Source organism: Oncorhynchus keta, chromosome 14, assembly GCF_023373465.1.
Source record: "Oncorhynchus keta strain PuntledgeMale-10-30-2019 chromosome 14, Oket_V2, whole genome shotgun sequence".
Classification (NCBI taxonomy): domain Eukaryota; kingdom Metazoa; phylum Chordata; class Actinopteri; order Salmoniformes; family Salmonidae; genus Oncorhynchus; species Oncorhynchus keta.
The window spans coordinates 28,151,927-28,170,565 of NC_068434.1; the positions used below are offsets into that span (position 1 = coordinate 28,151,927).

The 18,639-nt window shown below is 43.0% G+C and overlaps 2 protein-coding genes across 2 annotated transcripts; both read left to right on the forward strand.

Moving 5' to 3' along the window:
* Nucleotides 1-3,137: 3,137 nt before the first annotated feature.
* LOC118393141 (immediate early response gene 5-like protein) lies at nucleotides 3,138-5,195 on the forward strand. The gene has a single exon (XM_035785495.2). The coding sequence runs from the start codon at nucleotides 3,375-3,377 to the stop codon at nucleotides 4,269-4,271; it is 897 nt and encodes a 298-aa protein (XP_035641388.1). The 5' UTR covers nucleotides 3,138-3,374; the 3' UTR covers nucleotides 4,272-5,195.
* Nucleotides 5,196-5,742: 547 nt separating this feature from the next.
* Nucleotides 5,743-14,606, forward strand: LOC118393140 (carnitine O-acetyltransferase-like). The gene is made up of 14 exons (XM_035785494.2): nucleotides 5,743-5,939; nucleotides 6,886-7,164; nucleotides 7,467-7,585; nucleotides 8,743-8,796; nucleotides 9,398-9,563; nucleotides 9,711-9,885; nucleotides 10,099-10,277; nucleotides 10,394-10,494; nucleotides 12,428-12,547; nucleotides 12,641-12,763; nucleotides 12,876-13,011; nucleotides 13,110-13,172; nucleotides 13,299-13,436; nucleotides 13,653-14,606. Exons 1-14 carry the CDS (start codon nucleotides 5,913-5,915, stop codon nucleotides 13,866-13,868), a joined length of 1,896 nt encoding a protein of 631 aa, XP_035641387.1. The 5' UTR covers nucleotides 5,743-5,912; the 3' UTR covers nucleotides 13,869-14,606.
* Nucleotides 14,607-18,639: the final 4,033 nt, after the last annotated feature.

The following is an 18,639-nucleotide window of genomic DNA, read 5'->3' on the forward strand; positions in this document are numbered from 1 at the left end:
CCTACATCGCTCTCTCTCTCCCTTGTTGTTCCACCCTCATCTCTATCCTGCTCTTCCCCCTACATCGCTCTCTCTCCCCTTGTTGTTCCACCCTCATCTCCATCCTGCTCTTCCCCCTACATTGCTCTCTCTCCCCTTGTTGTTCCACCCTCATCTCCATCCTGCTCTTCCCCCTACATGGCTCTCTCTCCCCTTGTTGTTCCACCCTCATCTCTATCCTGCTCTTCCCCCTACATCGCCCTCTCTCCCCTTGTTGTTCCACCCTCATCTCTATCCTGCTCTTCCCCCTACATTGCTCTCTCTCCCCTTGTTGTTCCACCCTCATCTCTATCCTGCTCTTCCCCCTACATCGCTCTCTCTCCCCTTGTTGTTCCACCCTCATCTCTATCCTGCTCTTCCCCCTACATCGCTCTCTCTCTCCCCTTGTTGTTCCACCCTCATCTCTATCCTGCTCTTCCCCCTACATCGCTCTCTCTCCCCTTGTTGTTCCACCCTCATCTCTATCCTGCTCTTTCCCCTACATCGCTCTCTCTCCCCTTGTTGTTCCACCCTCATCTCTATCCTGCTCTTCCCCCTACATTGCTCTCTCTCCCCTTGTTGTTCCACCCTCATCTCTATCCTGCTCTTCCCCCTACATCGCTCTCTCTCCCCTTGTTGTTCCACCCTCATCTCTATCCTGCTCTTCCCCCTACATCGCTCTCTCTCCCCTTGTTGTTCCACCCTCATCTCTATCCTGCTCTTCCCCCTACATTGCTCTCTCTCCCCTTGTTGTTCCACCCTCATCTCTATCCTGCTCTTCCCCCTACATCGCTCTCTCTCCCCTTGTTGTTCCACCCTCATCTCCATCCTGCTCTTCCCCCTACATCGCTCTCTCTCCCCTTGTTGTTCCACCCTCATCTCTATCCTGCTCTTCCCCCTACATCGCTCTCTCTCCCCTTGTTGTTCCACCCTCATCTCCATCCTGCTCTTCTCCCTACATCGCTCTCTCTCCCCTTGTTGTTCCACCCTCATCTCCATCCTGCTCTTCCCCCTACATCGCTCTCTCTCCCCTTGTTGTTCCACCCTCATCTCTATCCTGCTCTTCCCCCTACATCGCTCTCTCTCCCCTTGTTGTTCCACCCTCACAGTAACCTTGCGTTTGCATATGTAAATGTACCACGCTTGCTTGGTGGAGACAATTGTATGCATCTTTACTGGCCTACAGCCTCATTCCTTTTTTTCCCCTTTCAGCACCTTCCCTCTTCCCTAATACACCGAAAGCAGTTTGCAGACTGCATTGCAGGGAATAGAAATGGTCTGCTTGCGTTTTACAAGTGTATAGAGTTACATTAGAGCAATGAGCATCTGCTCATCTTTGTTGAATGATATAATTTATGAAATTCAAAGATCCAACATTAATTAGTATACCTTTACCGTTCCCATTCTCTTTTAACAGCCTTGAAGAGAATAGTGTTTTGTCACGCTTATGAATCTATATCCCTTGTGATACACAAGGTGTCACCAAAACCCCACTAGTACACTCTGAGACTATTTTCTCTGTTAAAACAGACAGAAGCACTGCATTGTCACTAGCTGCCGTTTCTCCGTCTTACTGATCACTCATTTCTGAAGCCCATTCTTTCTCACTGAGTAAATTGAGGCTACTTGTCTACTTCCTTGTATGGTTTCTCATTGGTTTGACCAAGTAATGGAGTTATTATCAATTGTGCTAAGGGCAAGTAAAGTAATTAACATGTTATAATATGGACATTTTTATACTGCTGCATAAGTGTAAAATACAATCTGAGTGCTTATGCATCCTTTAAATGACAATATTTAATTTATTTTAGAGTTAGACAAGGATGGCACACAAAACGGGCGTATCGCTGCAGGCCACATATGCGCATTTGCACCACTGTAGATGTCTCTCTATCTGCCAGAGATGGTGACATGGTGTTAATTTGACCTTCATCCTGGTAGTGATTGGTGCTGTTATATGCCCCACTCTGACAGTGATGTTAACTGTGTGCGGCTGTCATAGTGTATGTGCCCTGACTTGACATTTGCAACGTCAGTGTAAAAAAAATAGGAAATAAATGGCCGTGGATGAGATTGAGCACTTTCAGTCATTGCACAGGTGCATTCAAGTTTTCTTATGGGGTATTTTCTTTCATTCCTATCTTTTACTACATTTAAAAACTCAAACAACACTGACTTTAGTATAATGGCAGTATGCTGTATCGTTCTTACGATGCCTCCTTCTTTGCCAGTGTGTTATATTTTAAAGATATTTGAGTGATCAACTTGTGGGTTGGGGAAATCACTTGTGTCAAACTTCAAAGAAAACAATAATGAGTAACACTCATTTGAGTACCTCATTCTGGACGCATTAAAAAATACACTCCCTAACACTGACAACAATGCTACACTGACAGACATACCATCACACATGTGCCCATGGCTACCAAGTTTACAAACAGTATTATCACGCCATAATAGCCTTAAAGATGGTTCTTTATTATTTTTACCTGAGTGGTTAGGCCAACCTCTATTACTGTAACCTATTTGGCAGAACATGAACGCCATGTGCAGGTGTGCTGTATGATGTCAGCCATCTGTCTACTACCAGCAGATGTGCAGTTCAGTTGACTGATTAGTCTATCAACAGGGAGCATTCCCAACCAGACATACATGCTTAGTGACAGAGAGGTTTCCGTGAATCACTGGGACTTTATGACATCACCTCCAGGTGCAGATTAACTGATTCATCCCCAACCTGTGTGTGTGTGTGTGTGTGTGTGTGTGTGTGTGTGTGTGTGTGTGTGTGTGTGTGTGTGTGTGTGTGTGTGTGTGTGTGTGTGTGTGTGTGTGTGTGTGTGTGTGTGTGTGTGTGTGTGTGTGTGTGTGTGTGTGTGATGAGTTGAAATGGTAAGTCATTTAATTAATTAAAATGTTTGAAGATGTACTAAATAAATAGCAATACCAGAAGTACAGTTTCCACGTTTTATCATTGGGGAGAAATGAAGGCCTACTTATACGTAATGCGCAATTGTGCATTTTGGTACGCCTTTGGCACACATATATTTGAATGGTAGCGGAGAACCGCCTCTCCCTTATTGGCCAGTACAAACTATAAGCCGAGGAAAAAGGTCCGTCTTTGACAACGCCGGGGTTTCGTTGGTGGAACCCGTGATTGGGAGGAACCTATGTGAGATGTCTTTAAATTGTTCACAGCAAAAATGGGCGTAAATCCATGCCCCTACCCAGAAAGCATGTTCAGATTTCCTCCACGAATTTACTTCTATAATAGGCAAATTACTTATATTTTTACGTCCAGAAGACAGTCTATTTTATTCACTAAAGTAGGTAACAAATAGAAGTGTACATTTATTATCATGGCTTGTGCAGTTGACGCACAGAATTTGATCTCTATTTCTTTGCGGAAAATGCATAACTCCAGAACGCAGAGAGGAGGTATCAAGCTCCACAAGAACTTGCTGGTCACATATGTCCTGAAAAACGCTAGAGATTTTTACATGAGCATGGAGTTTGCAGAAATGTATAGCTGCCTACAGCAGAACGGAGAGATGAGGACTGTCTGTGATGAAAATCAGGACTCTTTTGAAATGACCGGGAACTGTGAGGATCTAGCTGGTGAGTTTTGCTGCAACTACACAGGGGATGTGTTGGACACTTACCACTGCGCAGCGCCACAATCGACTTGCCACCCAGCAATGGTGCCCGATGCGCACATCCAAACGGCACCTGCCTGTTTCATGGCTCCTGTCTATCAATGTGACCCTAACCTCAAGTCCTCGGGGGTCTGCTGGGACTGTTATGCGGAACCTTACACAGCCAACCGGGACATTCCTGTCTCAAACACACACAACCAAAAGACTGTATTGGACCTGGACACACATGTGGTGACTACTGTCGAGAATGGATATCTCCCCCCAGACTACTGCGTGTCTTTAAAACAACATGGTCAGGGCCCGCAAAGTTCTCATAAGAAACGAAAAATGGATTCAAGTGATGCTTCTGATTCCGATTATCTGTCAGACTTTGTGCCCATGTCATGCAAACGCATTAGGTCTGATGAGGTTTCTTGTTGTAATTCTGAACAACTGGACACATCGAACATCTCCAACCTCATGTCAGTGTTAGGCTCGGGGTTTACTGAGCTGTTGAACTGGCAAACGGACGTGGAACAGGTAGTAAACGGACAAACAAACTGTTGTAAACAAGCACTGGCGGGCAGCGGTGCATGGACTAGAGCAATTGAGGCTTTTTGATTGACACACGTTACATTTTTCTACAAACCATTGGTGGTCTCAAAAAAATACATAATTGATATACTTAACACTGTTCTGCTCTGTTTAAATTTAAAAGCTGTTGAACTCAATTTAAATTGTACTTTCGTGAGAGGGCTCGCGCAATATGTGCGATGACCTATGTTAACCATGGATTGCTGATGCTATGTATGCCTATTGGCCATTTAGAGGCTATGAAGCCACGGGCCGATGGAATTTCACAGCATTTCATTTAAATGTTTCAAGGGAACAATTAAATGTATGTAAGTATTTGTGTCGTTTTATTGGGGACAGTAACATTAGTAATGTCCAAAAATATATACTTTAAGGATTTTTAAAAAACATATTTTTTACATTTTGAATGCGTATCTTACATTGTGTCTGTAATAAAATACATGTAGCAAACGAATGTGGGCAATAAATGCATTTATATAGCTTCCAAAATATTTTTCTTTACACTGGTGGGGGAGTGCCAAGATGGAGGCACAGTGGCTTCAACACAGCGCATCCAAATGTTTTCTAGTGTGTATATGTAATTCATTGGATATAGTGTTCTCTCCTGCACCAAGTTGTTGCCTTCATGTGCCTTGCATGCCTTGCTCAAATGTGTGATGCAGAACCAGCTCCACCATGCGATGATGGAAAAGAACTACACCAATTTATTTCCAAATGCATTTTGATAACTCCCGTGAAATTATAAGAAAATTAGCAGGTGTGTTATGCATTTCATAGACCAGTATAGGCTGTTTTAATTAGGTCTGTAGACCAAGTACATTTTTTTGTGTAATGATGTCTTACACTATTTCTGTGCCATCATACTTAATTATGGCACTCTACAAAGCAAGGGACTATAATTTTGTTGTAACTGAAGAATACATTTATTTGCATATTTCCGTTAAGGAACGCCTACTCTGTTTAGTGCGCGTGTGCAATAACTCAATTCGCCTTTGCGCTCTTTCTAAACAACGTCATTTTTTAGAAACGTTGGCCGAGGGTAAAGTCTACAAAAGCAGTCTATCCTGGCTTTTTTTAGAGAGAGATTTTAATTTAGGTAACAAACTGTATGGAGATTAAATGTTTCATCGATGAGAAAATGTGCAGAACGTCGGCCAAATCCATCTCGCTTCATCTTCTCCCACTTGGCTTCCTCTCATCACCATATTTGGTAGTGAGTGGAAAACGCCTGCCGGATGCTTCACATTTATCTGTGCCTTCTCCTTTAATGAGGGCTACGGACCTCCCAAGGATTCCAGATAGCGAAGGCAAACAACTTAGCCCTCTCCAAGGATGTATTCATTAAGGAAACCTTTTGCCGTTTAACAACGGAAACGGGGAGGGACCTACTTGAATTTGTCCAATAGAAACTATCGTTTACGATTTCCTTTTGGAGTAGACTGTTTCTGTTACAAAACCAGACGAAACGTTTTGCAACAGAATTGGAGTAATGATTACAACCCATCTCTAGCCATAGGTTCGGGTTAAGGACCGGGGCTGCGGAGAACACCGATATTTTTGAGTAACAAACGTAGCGTAGGCTACGTCCTTGAGGAATGAAATGACAGTTCGAGGTGTTTTTTAAAATTAACAAGCAAAGCCTTTTTGCGGGGCCATTTCTATGAAAAAATGCTGGGTCTTCTTGTGAGAGCAGTGGTGAGTCAAACGTTTTTATAGCCTAATTCATGAGTGCGCAGTTGTGCGCCCATAAGTAAGAGCAGCGCGTTCACTATTACTGTTGTAAATGAGGGTGGGGCACCAGGTTAGGTAACTGTTATAATTGTAGCCTAAAATGTGAAGTCAGGCCACTCCGAATTTCTCCACGAAATCATATCAAATTAGCATTTACCCCATTGTAGCTACCCCTCGAGTATTGTATATAGTATATTAGGTTACAACATGGATAGCCGTCAGTTTCAAGGTTTAATGGTTGTCTATATCAGATTAAGATAAAACAGTGGGTTAAACTATCATACCATTTTAAATAGCCAACAGATTGCTTTTTAGATGTGGTGCATGTTCATTGAAAGTGTTCACGCACTATAGCAGAACTGGCTATTTATATTCTAACTTTAAAAAGCTATCAGGAAACTTGACAGCCAAGCACAGTCCAAACAAATAGTCCTAACAACATACCAAACTTGATAGATCTGTTTTGGTCTCAAGTTTCTGTCATAAAATTAGATCATACAGTGTTCTAACAATCTATTATTTCAAAAGGTTTTTGGATTCATGAAATAGGATTGTTTTGATCACACCTTTTTACATTGAAACGAATGTAAATAAATGTTAATCACTTTGTTAATCATAGTTTTGTCTGTTTTTATTATGTTATGGTTTCTGTTGCAATGGCACTCTGTGTCATGGTGTTGACAGTTGCTGGTAAATATAGAACTATAAATAAGCTCTGTGGTTGTCAACCAACATTGTTGATATATTTTATATGCCAATGGGATTATCAACTGTGGATATTAATATTTTAGATACTTTAAGACACAACATCATCCTAGACATGTATGGTATTGGATTATGTCATATTTGATTGCAGAACAAATTATTTATTAGAAATGCAAAGACAGATTTTTTAAATTTATTTTTTTAGCTAAGGTCAGGCTTGGTGAAGCCATATCACCTGGTCAAACCAGTGTCAGTGACTATCCTCCCAGAGAGGTCTTCGCACCACCAGGATAATTTGCCTAAGCTGCCAGTGCCTCCACTGAGGCAGACATTTGAGCGCTACCTGTTGATGCTGGAGCCCCTGCTCAGTGAGGAGGAGCTGGATCACACACGCAAGTTGGTCAAGGAGTTCCTCATTCCTGGTGGGGTGGGAGACAGGTTGCAGAGAAGCCTGGAGCGCAGAGCCAGCAACAAAGAAAACTGGGTTGGTACTTACTGTAGTTGAACAGAGAAGGTCACATAAATACATACATACAATAAGTCCTTGGAGGGATACAGGCAGCTAAAGATCTGTGTTGATTGGCAGGAAAAGATCCCTGTATTACATCCATTATGCAATTACGTAAATGTGATGTTAATTCCATCCATTTCCTGCACTTTTCGAGATTACATTTAACATTCACCCATAGGTTTACTCCGTTGCATATGTCATAACCTGTGAATGTGTTTAGGAGAAAATGATCTGATGTTTGGTGGACTATAGCATTGTCATTGCTGTTTATGTAGCTGACAGAGTGGTGGATGCAGTCAGCCTATCTGGATTCCCGGATGCCTGTGGCAGTCTATTCCAGCCCCGGGGTGGCCCTGCCCCGCATGACCTTCCAAGATCGCCAAGGACAAATGAGGTGAGCAACAAGGAACCATGTGTGTCTGAGACCACTGTACTAAAACCAGCCATTGTGACAAGACAGTTGAGATGCCTTCCCTCCATTAGTCCTCCATCACTGAAAGGTCTTTATGGCTGTCCTACACATCAATGAAAAGCACGTTTTATAGGCCTACTGCTTCTTAAAAAGCAAGTTAGTAGAAAGTGATTGACTTTAGTGTTGTATTACACCATAGTTCTTGTGAACTTGAGAATAGGCTTGAGTTTCATAATGACCTTTAGACAGACTTCCCCTCCGTGCTGGCTATTTTAGGCACATTCACTGTTCAAAACATTGCTCAGCTTTTTTGGACCACCGTGATCCATAAGGTACGCAGTCAACATTGTGGTCTTACGTGGCTTTTTGTTGAGCAAAACGTGTCAGTGAATGTACTATAGAGAGAGCACGCACACATGGGTGTAAGAGTGTGATGCCATTGAGTTCGCTTCAGCTGGACCATTCGTGCAAAATATTTGCCGCTATGTGGTACTGCTTCGATATTATGGACAGTGCCAAACTTATACAGTAGGCTAGAAGAGGATACTAGAGCAGACTCCAATGCTCATATGAAAAACCAATTATTCAACTATCTACTGTACTGTACACCATCTTAGCCACTAGACAAGAGTGACACAGACAGTTCACGAAATACGGAGATATAGAATCAAAATAGACAGATGTTTTTTATAATAATCGTGGTCCTGAGTCTGACGTAAGCAAGTCAGGTTGGAGATAAAATAATATAAATAATAAATAATATAATAATAAATAATACATTTTTATTGTCACATACACTGGATAGATGCAGTGAAATGTGTTGTTTACAAAGTCAGCCATAGCAGCATGGCGCCCCTGAAGCATATTATGATCAAATGCCTTGCTTAAGGGCACATCGACAGATTTTTCACCTAGTCACCTCGGGTTTTCGAATCAGCGACCTTTCGTATACTGGCCCAACGCTCTTAACCGCTAGACTAGATATGAGGCCATGGAAAACAAAATAGTGCACTAACGTGTATCGGAGTAGATTATGTGAATAGAACATGAGATGGGGAGCGGTGAAAGACTGGGTGTTAGTTGGATGAAGAAATACCATATATGGTTTCATTATTAATTCAACATTGTTTTCTGCTCAGGTTTGCTGCAAAATTGATTGCAGGGGTTTTGGACTTCAAAAAAATGATTGACAGGTTAGTAATATCTATTTGAATGATATACAGGTAACTGCCAAAATAATGGAAACTCTTGAGTAAATGAGGGATACAAATTATATTGAAAGCAGGTCCTTCCACACAGATGTTTCCGGAGTTAATTAAGCAATTAACATCCTATTATGCTTGGGGTCATGTATAAAAATGCAGGGCAGACAATTATTTTAGCTACCCATGGCTACGCCCCCATAGGATGACAATGCCGCCATCCACATGGGATGAGTGGTCACTGAATGGTTGGATGAGCATGAAAACGATCTAAGTAATTTGCCATGGCCGTCTGTCACCAGATCTCCCAATTGAACACTTGAACACTTCTGGAGTGGTGACTGAGACAGCGTTTTCCACTACCATCAGCAAAACACCAAATTATCGAATTTCTTCTGGAAGAATTGTCACATCCCTCCAATAGAGTTCCAGACACTTGCAGAATCTATGCCACGGTGCATTGAAGCTTTTCTGTCTCGTAGTGGCCCAATGGCCTATTAAGACACCTTATGTTGGTGTTTCCTTTATTTTGGCAGTAACCTGTACATCTAACGTGTTCGTCACCCCGGCTGACTCTAACTCTGTGTCTTAGTGAGACGTTGCCTATTGAGTATTTGGGTGGGAAGCCTCTGTGTATGGACCAGTACTACCAGATCCTGTCCTCCTGTCGTATCCCTGGACCAAAGAGAGACACTGTGGTCAACCACGCTGTCGGGAAAGTGGCCCCTACTCACATCACTGTGGTCCATAACTTCCAGGTAAACTAGAGCTTTGCTCTCTTTGCTGCTGCTTTATGTTGCTACAACACAGAGGAGATCAATCACGTTGTTGTATTGTTAGTTTATTGGCTGTAACCTACTTAACCACATCTCAAATGCTGATTGGCCTTCTCCCTCTGGCCTTAGTTCTTTGTCCTGGATGTGTATAACAGTGATGGCTCCCCACTGACGGTGGACCAGATCTACATGCAACTGGAGAAGGTCTGGAACTCGTCCCTGCAGAGCAACAAGGAGCCTATCGGCATCCTGACCTCCCAGCACCGCAACACCTGGGGCAAAGCCTACAACAACCTCATCAAAGGTATGGCAATGGAGGGGGGGACATCACTTCGACAGTGAGGGTTCAGAGGAGCATATTGGGTGACTCACCAAATATACAAAAGCCATTTTTGAGCCATAATGTAACAGTAACTGGAAGCAACCTATCACTTTGGACACACTGTTTTAGAGATATTGGTCAATGATTTCCTCTAGGTCCTTGTTGGGTTGCTTATTGTCATTTTTTCCCCCCTAGACAAGACAAATAAGGAGTCTGTCCGTGCTATCCAGAAGAGCATATTCACGGTGTGTCTAGACGCCCCCATGCCACAGATGTCTGAGCAGCGCTACCAGAGTCGGGTCGCTGCCCAGATGCTACATGGTGGAGGGAGTCGCTGGAACAGTGGCAACCGCTGGTTTGATAAGACGTTACAGGTGAGTTCTGAGATTAGAACTATAGAACAAAGGTTGCATCCTCCTAGATATTGTGCTTCATATTTTAATTCACAAGTCTCTTGCCATTTTTATAATGTTTGTTATTTAATCCCCAGTTTATTGTGGGTGAAGATGGTACATGTGGTCTGGTGTATGAGCATGCCCCAGCTGAAGGCCCACCCATTGTGTTCTTGGTGGACCATGTGGTTGAGTACATGTAAGGCATTACAGAATATATGTAATTAATTAATTAATGGTACACAGTATTTCTGTGGGTACTGTGTACTTTAGAGAAGAACTTTGGCACAGATTGCTGGCTGCAATGGCTATTTTTCCAACCACATCAGGTGCATTGTGCCTGAGCATAGCAAGCATTTTGAAGATTTCCAGTGTGTCATGTTCAGATAGTGCCTCATCCTTTTAAAAACTCTTAACTACCATTTGAAGCCTACTGACCATGACCAGGCTGTGACCACTGACCTTGGCCTACTGACCGTGACCCTGGCCTACTGACCGTGACCCTGGCTTACTGACCATGACCTACTGACCATGACCAGGCTGTGACCATGACCCTGGCTTACTGACCATGACCACAGCAGTTGCTACATCCATTTTTGGACTTACAAATGAATGATATGTACAGTGGGGCAAAAAAAGTATTTAGTCAGCCACCAATTGTGCAAGTTCTCCCACTTAAAAATATGAGAGGCCTGTAATTTTCATCATAGGTACACTTCAACTATGACAGACAAAATGAGGGGAAAAAATCCAGAAAATCACATTGTAGGATTTTTTTATGAATTTATGTGCAAATTATGGTGGAAAATAAGTATTTTGTCAATAACAAAAGTTTATCTCAATACTTTGTTATATACCCTTTGTTGGCAATGACAGAGGTCAAATGTTTTCTGTAAGTCTTCACAAGGTTTTCACACACTGTTGCTGGTATTTTGGCCCATTCCTCCATGCAGATCTCCTCTAGAGTAGTGATGTTTTGGGGCTGTTGCTGAGAAACATGGACTTTCAACTCCCTACAAATATTTTCTATGGGGTTGAGATCTGGAGACTGGCTAGGCCACTCCAGGACATTGAAATGCTTCTTACGAAGCCACTCCTTCGTTGGCTGGGCAGTGTGTTTGGGATCATTGTCATGCTGAAAGACCCAGTCACGTTTCATCTTCAATGCCTTTGCTGATGGTAGGCTTTGTTACTTTGGTCCCAGCTCTCTGCAGGTCATTCACTAGGTCCCTCCGTGTGGTTCTGGGATTTTTGCTCAATGTTCTTGTGATCATTTTGACCCCACGGGGTGAGATCTTGCGTGGAGCCCCAGATCGAGGGAGATTATCAGTGGTCTTGTGTGTCTTCCATTCCCTAATAATTGCTCCCACAGTTGATTTCTTAAAACCAAGCTGCTTACCTATTGCAGATTCAGTCTTCCCAGCCTGGTGCAGGTCTACAATTTTGTTTCTGGTGTCCTTTGGCAGCTCTTTGGTCTTGGCCATAGTGGAGTTTGGAGTGTGACTGTTTGAGCTTGTGGACAGGTGTCATTTATACTGATAGCAATTTCAAACAGGTGCCATTAATACAGGTAACGAGTGGAGGACAGAGAAGCCTCTTACAGGTCTATGAGAGCCAGAAATCTTGCTTGTTTGTAGGTGACCAAATAGTTATTTTCCACCATAATTTGCAAATACATTCATTACAAATCCTACAATGTGATTTTCTGGATTTTGTTTTCTGATTTTGTCTGCCATAGTTGAAGTGTCCCTATGATGAAAATTACAGGCCTCTCTCATCTTTTTAAGTGGGAGAACTTGCATAATTGGTGGCTGACTAAATACTTTTTTGCCCCACTGTATATTTATTCTTGTAAATTCCTCATGAGCTTAGTTCAACTGTCGTAATTTAAGCTTGTTTTGCTCCAATGTTTGTAAACAAAGTATAGGGAAACACACTGTATAGCCTCAACTTGGTCAAAACTATGATTTTTTTTTTTATCATGGATGGTCAGCCCTTGCATCCATAGCTCTTTCCATGAATTTGAGTGATTACATTTCTCTAGCCCAATCCCTCAGCTTGTTACCGAAACAGTGGCGGGGCTTTGTTATTGTTTCAACAACTTATTGGCCCTTTGTTTTGTGTTTAAACAGGAGGAGGATGGAGGTCGTACGCACTCCCATGACCCCTCTGCCCATGCCTCCCAAACTGCGTTTCAACATCACACCTGAGGTGAAGAAGGATATTGAGTCGGCCAAGCAGAATATGAACATGTAAGTAGATTCTGTTTGGGTTTTCCTAGTTTCTATTCAAACATGTCTGAAGTGTTTCTCACCCTTTGGCTGACTTTTGTTTTTAAACCCCAGAATGTCACATGACTTGGATGTGAACGTGGTCTTCTTTTCTGACTATGGGAGAAATGTTCCAAGGGCGCACAAGTTGAGTCCAGATGCCTTTATACAAATGGCTCTACAGCTTGCCTACTTCAGGTGGGTTTCATTACATTTCTACTATAAAAAAAACAGCATCTGAAACTGCAGTTGGGTTACCTTAACCTGTCACTTTGCCACATTTGAGACTTACTGATCTTTCATGTTTCAGAATGTATAAGATGTGCTGTTCTACCTATGAGAGTGCGTCCTTGCGTATGTTTGCACTTGGTCGAACAGACACCATCCGCTCCTGCTCCAACGAGTCGCTCAACTTTGTCCAGGCGATGGAGGACCCAGCTAAACCGGTGAGTCAACTCTGAAACCTGGATGTTGACAGTAAATAGACACTAACCACTGACTGTTACTGTACTGCAATAATGTACATTTTACTATATGTTGACAGAATGCAGAGAAGGTTTTTCTATTGGACAAAGCATGCCAAGCCCACAGAGAATATACTCATATGGTGAGGACTGGAACTCTGGATCCGTTTTTGATGGATATCTACAGTTACTGTCATAGCCCATACTTGTCCCCACCCACTGCAATGTACATTTATTTTGTGCTTTTATGTATGTCCGTTACTGAGTAGGCAATTCATGGCCAGGCCATAGACCGACATCTCCTTGGCCTAAAGTTGCAGGCGATTGAAGAACTGACTTCCATGCCAGAGATATTCATGGATACAGCCTATGCTGTGGCTGAACATTTCAATCTCTCCACCAGCCAGGTATGCAAGCTGTTTATGTGAGATATTAAGCATCCCAAAATGCAACACATAAGAGGACAAGTTGCAGACCTGAAGCCAGTGGTAACATGACTAAAAACATTGTAAATACAAGTACTTTGTAAGGTTTGGTACTAATTTTAGTTTATTAGAGACTGATAAAGTTTGGACCGCATTTGTAAATGTTAATGCCTAAAATGTAATTTTTCACTCCTTCAGGCTGGTGCTAAGACGGACTGTGTGATGTGCTTTGGTCCGATGGTTCCGGATGGCTATGGAGTGTGTTACAACCCCATGGCAGACCATATCAACATTGCCATTACAGCCTTCAACAGCTGTGAAGAGACACATGCTGCCAACTTTGGCCGGGGTGTGAAGAAGGCTCTGAGAGACATGAGGTCTCTGCTGGAGGAAACAGCTAATGCTAAGCAGTGAAACCCTACAGGGGACATGGCTCCCTCTATAGGGCTGTGTGGGACTGAACCTGTGCTGGATGTAGTGTGAGAAACGAAAGCCACCTTGGTATATCTAGTGCTGTAACATGGAGAGAGGAGAAGCACTTTGCACTGATTTAGGTGGGCCTTGGAAAGCTTTTGGGCCCTTCAGGTAGACTTGATATGTGTGGGAAGGAAAGTCCTGTTATACCCAGGAGACTATATCTGTACTTCAGTGAAAAGTGAGTATGACTGATGGAAAGTAATACATTTCATGTTTAATGATATGGGTTTGTCCATTTCCAGATAGTTGGCACCTTATGTTAAAGAAAGATCCACACCAGATCATGGTGACTATATTATGTTTTTAAAAAATATGTTTAATTTTTTTTTTTTAAGTCGACACATGTTGGTGCTGTCTTAAATATTATTCTGGTGGTTTTTACATGCATTTATTCAGTTTGTTTACCTACATACTTGTTATTTCATATTTTAAAAATAATCAGTTCAACAGTTAAGTTATTTAAGTAATGAAATTGTGTGCCATACTATACCAAATGAGCCATAATAATGACTTGCTGAGTGGTTCTGCTGTGATTCACATTGGTAAATGTTTTCTATACAACTAAAAAAACTAAACCAAAGACTGCTGTAATGGTAATCATTTACACTTTGAGTATTTATTTTAATGTTACAAAACCTGACAATATTGATTAAACTAAGGAAAAACTGTCCTCCAGTAACTGCCTAAATGTCATTAAATACTGTATAATAGAAAGGCGAGCCACAGATCAAGGCTCCACAAATGAGTATTTTGCTCGGAAGCTACCCTTGCTATGCAGGTACTTGCCATGGAATTCTATCTCCGCCATGTTTCCAGCTGAGCGCTAAGTGAAAGAGCTGTTGGCCCTTGAACATGTTGGTCTTCAAGACAACTACATCTCGTATGTAATGCAGATGGTATTGGAGACATAATGTTTTTTACAATGGCATACATGTCAAGATGAAGGTTCATTGTTTAATGTACACTCAACTAGATAGTTTGCATTGAAATACTGAAGAATCAAAACAGAACTGTTTCCCTCTTCCCTCACCATAATGAAGGTGGACTGGGCTGCTGTGCTGTTGTCCATGGGGCCCATGTGCAGAGCCTGGATCCTGATCTTTACTGAGGGAGGGGCATTGATGAGCACTTGAAAGGTGAGACGGCCCAAAGCTGAGGTCATCGTTGGATTCTCAATGACTCCGCTGGGAGCAAACAGCTGGACATCAGTCTGTGGGAGCAACACTGAGGCATATGGGTATGTCTTAAATTAACCAAATTATGTTATTTGAAATTTCGCATGTCATTCTACTAAATCTTTTCTTCTATCACTGTGTAACAGCATGATTGAAATATACCTTCTGTTTCAGCCCATAGCCGCTCTACCGTCATACCCTGGTGATGAGTGATTACTCTTCTTGGAGGTCTTCTTACTGCTGTAAGTGAGCAAGACTGTTTCCAGGAGACCGAAGAGTCCAGCATGATGTAGGTCCTGGAGGTCAGTTCAGTGTCCTCCTATTATTTTGGAAAGATTATCTATTACCACAACAAACAAAAAATTATTGTTTAATCGTATGTCTCACGTTTGACATTACAACTCTTATGTCAAAAATAATTTGTAGATCAAAGGCAGCACAGCACTATGAAACTTTATCCAGTGACTTATTTTTTTATTTTACCTTTTTATTTAACTAGGCAAGTCAGTTAAGAACAAATTCTTATTTTCAATGACTGCTTAGGAACAGTGGGTTAACTGCCTTGTTCAGGTGCAGAACGACAGATGTTTACCTTGTCAGCTCGGGGATTTGATCTTGCAACCTTTCAGTTACTAGTCCAACTTACCCTAGCCACAGGTGACAGAGAAGGATGTTGTAACAACGGTCCACCTTCCCCTGGGTATCTCTTCATAAATGCATTATTACTAATGGGTGTATAGAATTGGTATGTGATGTTTAGACTGGTTTGCTCTCCATATGCTTCTCCATATTTCAGATAGACCTGCAGAAGGAGTGATTGTCTTTATTTTCATTTCTATTTTGAGGATTCAGTAAACTTCTCTTTTTGGGTGTCTCTCACAGTTGTGCAGCTTGCACTGTATGTGATGGGCAACAGAGAGCCTAGCGGTTAAGAGCATTGGGGAAGTAATCGAAAGGTTGCTGGTTTGAATCCCCGAGCAAACTAGGTGAAACATGTCGATCTGCCCTAACCCTATTTGTTCTTGTACGTCGCTCTGGATAAGAGCGGCTGCTAAATTAAATGTAAATTGTGTTTTGAGTGTCTTGTCATGTCTGTGAATGTCTCTCTCCCTGCTGACCTGTATGTGTCTCCTTTGGAAACAGGTCCAGGCAGCAGCCGCTCCTCCATGAGAGACAGGAGGTCAGGTACAGATGGTGTACCAGATGACTGTCCCCCAGAGGAGAGGGGTGAGTGATGTTTAATGACATGCTGCCACTCCCAGGCACAACATACTGATCCCCAACCAACACCGCTATGGATAAAAAGACCTGACACCTAGCTTACGGTCCTTTGTTTTTTTTGTGTTTTTTGGGGGGGCATTTAAAACCACCCACGGTCACCCCAGATACTCACCCAGGTGAGTGAAGACAGGTGCCCTGTTGACAATGTGAACCTGAGTGGCATTCACTGGCAAGGTCGGGAATGTGAGGTACTTTGAGAATCAATTAAACTGGGAAGGAGAGTTTATTAACTGCGACTGGACGGCGATAGATATGGTCATTCTTCAGACTGAGAAGAGGTGTGATGTGTGTCTTTACCTCTGGACTGACCACCACTGTAAGACTGAGAGGTGAGACTGCAGGAGGAGCCATTTCCTCCACCTTCCAAGACTACAACACTCCATCACAGCCAAACAGCTGGTGGAAGACCAGTAGAAATTATGGCCCATTAGCTTATGAGGACATGTCAGGTCTAATAATATTTCAAATTGTCTCTTGGGTTTCTCCACCGTAGAACTTTCTAAGCAGGCGTTTACCTGGCACATCCCTTCTTTGACAAGCTGTGGTGGCACCCAAGGGAGCTGGACTGTCTGTTTCACACCGAGTCCCATCCACAAACTGAGACCCAAGGGCTTACAATGACGTTTTCTCCCTCTCTCCACATTTACCTGCAATGTTCATCCCCTGGTAATGAGGAACAATCAGAGGGATATAGTGGGTGGAGGGAGAATGTCAAACTATAATAGTTTTATTGTCCCTCCACCCCACAATTCCGATTGATGAGGCGTCTTGGCCCAACTGTGACATCCTACAGTGTTGGGGGACAGGCACAGGGGCTGGAGCACTGCTCTACCATGAAGGCCAGCTGGGCCCTCTCAAACTGCTACTCAGACAGCATAGTGTGAGGGAGGAATGTAGAACATTGCTTGTTAAGTTTATACCCTTAATTTCAGATGACATCTGTTTGACAATCAATTGGACTGAGTCTGATGGGATCCAGCCAAGTGGAGAAGTGTCACACACGTTTACAAAGAAATCAGGGACCGTAGTTAAGTGACAGACCTCATTTATTGATTTTCATGTGGGTTGAGTTAAAAAGAGCAAGCCCAGCTGGTTGGTGAACACTGATGTTTATTCTGTTGGTCACTGAAGGATGTAATTTACAGTGCAGAACAGTACATTTGTCCACAAACCTACTCCATGCTTGTTTCATGTATAGTGTTCTGTTGTGACGTGGTAGTAGTGTAGGAATTTGTTGGGGGATGGACTCTACAAGGTGTTGAAAGCGTTCCACTGGGATGCTGGCCCATGTTGACTCTCATGCTTCCCACAATTGTGTCAAGTTGGCTGGATGCATTTTGGTCCACCACCGACTATTGATGCACAAGGAAAACTGTTGAGTGAAAAACCCATCAGCGTTGCAGTTCTTGACACAAGCCGGTGCGCCTGGCACCTACTACCATAACCCGTTCAAAGGCACTTCAATATTTTGTCTTGCCCATTCACCCTCTGAATGGCACTACAGTGGTAGGCTTGATTACCAACAACGACGAGACTGCCTACAGGGAGGAGGTGAGGGCACTCAGGAGTGTGGTGTCAGGAAAATAACCTCACACTCAATGTCAACAAAACAAAGGAGATGATTGTGGACTTCAGGAAACAGCAGAGGGAGCACCCCCCTATCCACATCGATGGGAGAGTAGTGGAGAGGGTAGTAAGTTTTAAGTTCCTCGGCATACACTTCAGACAAACTGAATTGGTCCACCCACACAGACAGCGTCATGAAGAAGGCGCAGCAGCGCCTCTTCAACCTCAGGAGGCTGAAGAAATTTGGCTTGTCACCAAAAGCTCTCACATACTTCTACAGATGCACAATCGAGCGCATCCTGTCGGGCTGTATCACCGCCTGGTACGGTAACTGCTCTGCCCACAACCGTAAGGCTCTCCAGAGGGTAGTGAGGTCTGCACAACGCATCACCGAGGGCAAACTACCTGCCCTCCAGGACACCTACATTATCCGATGTCACAGGAAGGCCATAAAGATCAAGGACAACAACCACCTGAGCCACTGCCTGTTCGCCCCGCTATCATCCAGAAGGCGAGGTCAGTACAGGTGCATCAAAGCAGGGACCGAGAGACTGAAAAACAGCTTCTATCTCAAGGCCATCAGACTGTTAAACAGCCACCACTAACATTGAGTGGCTGCTGCCAACACACTGACTCAACTCCAGCCACTTTAATAATGGGAATTGATGGAAATTGATGTAAAATAT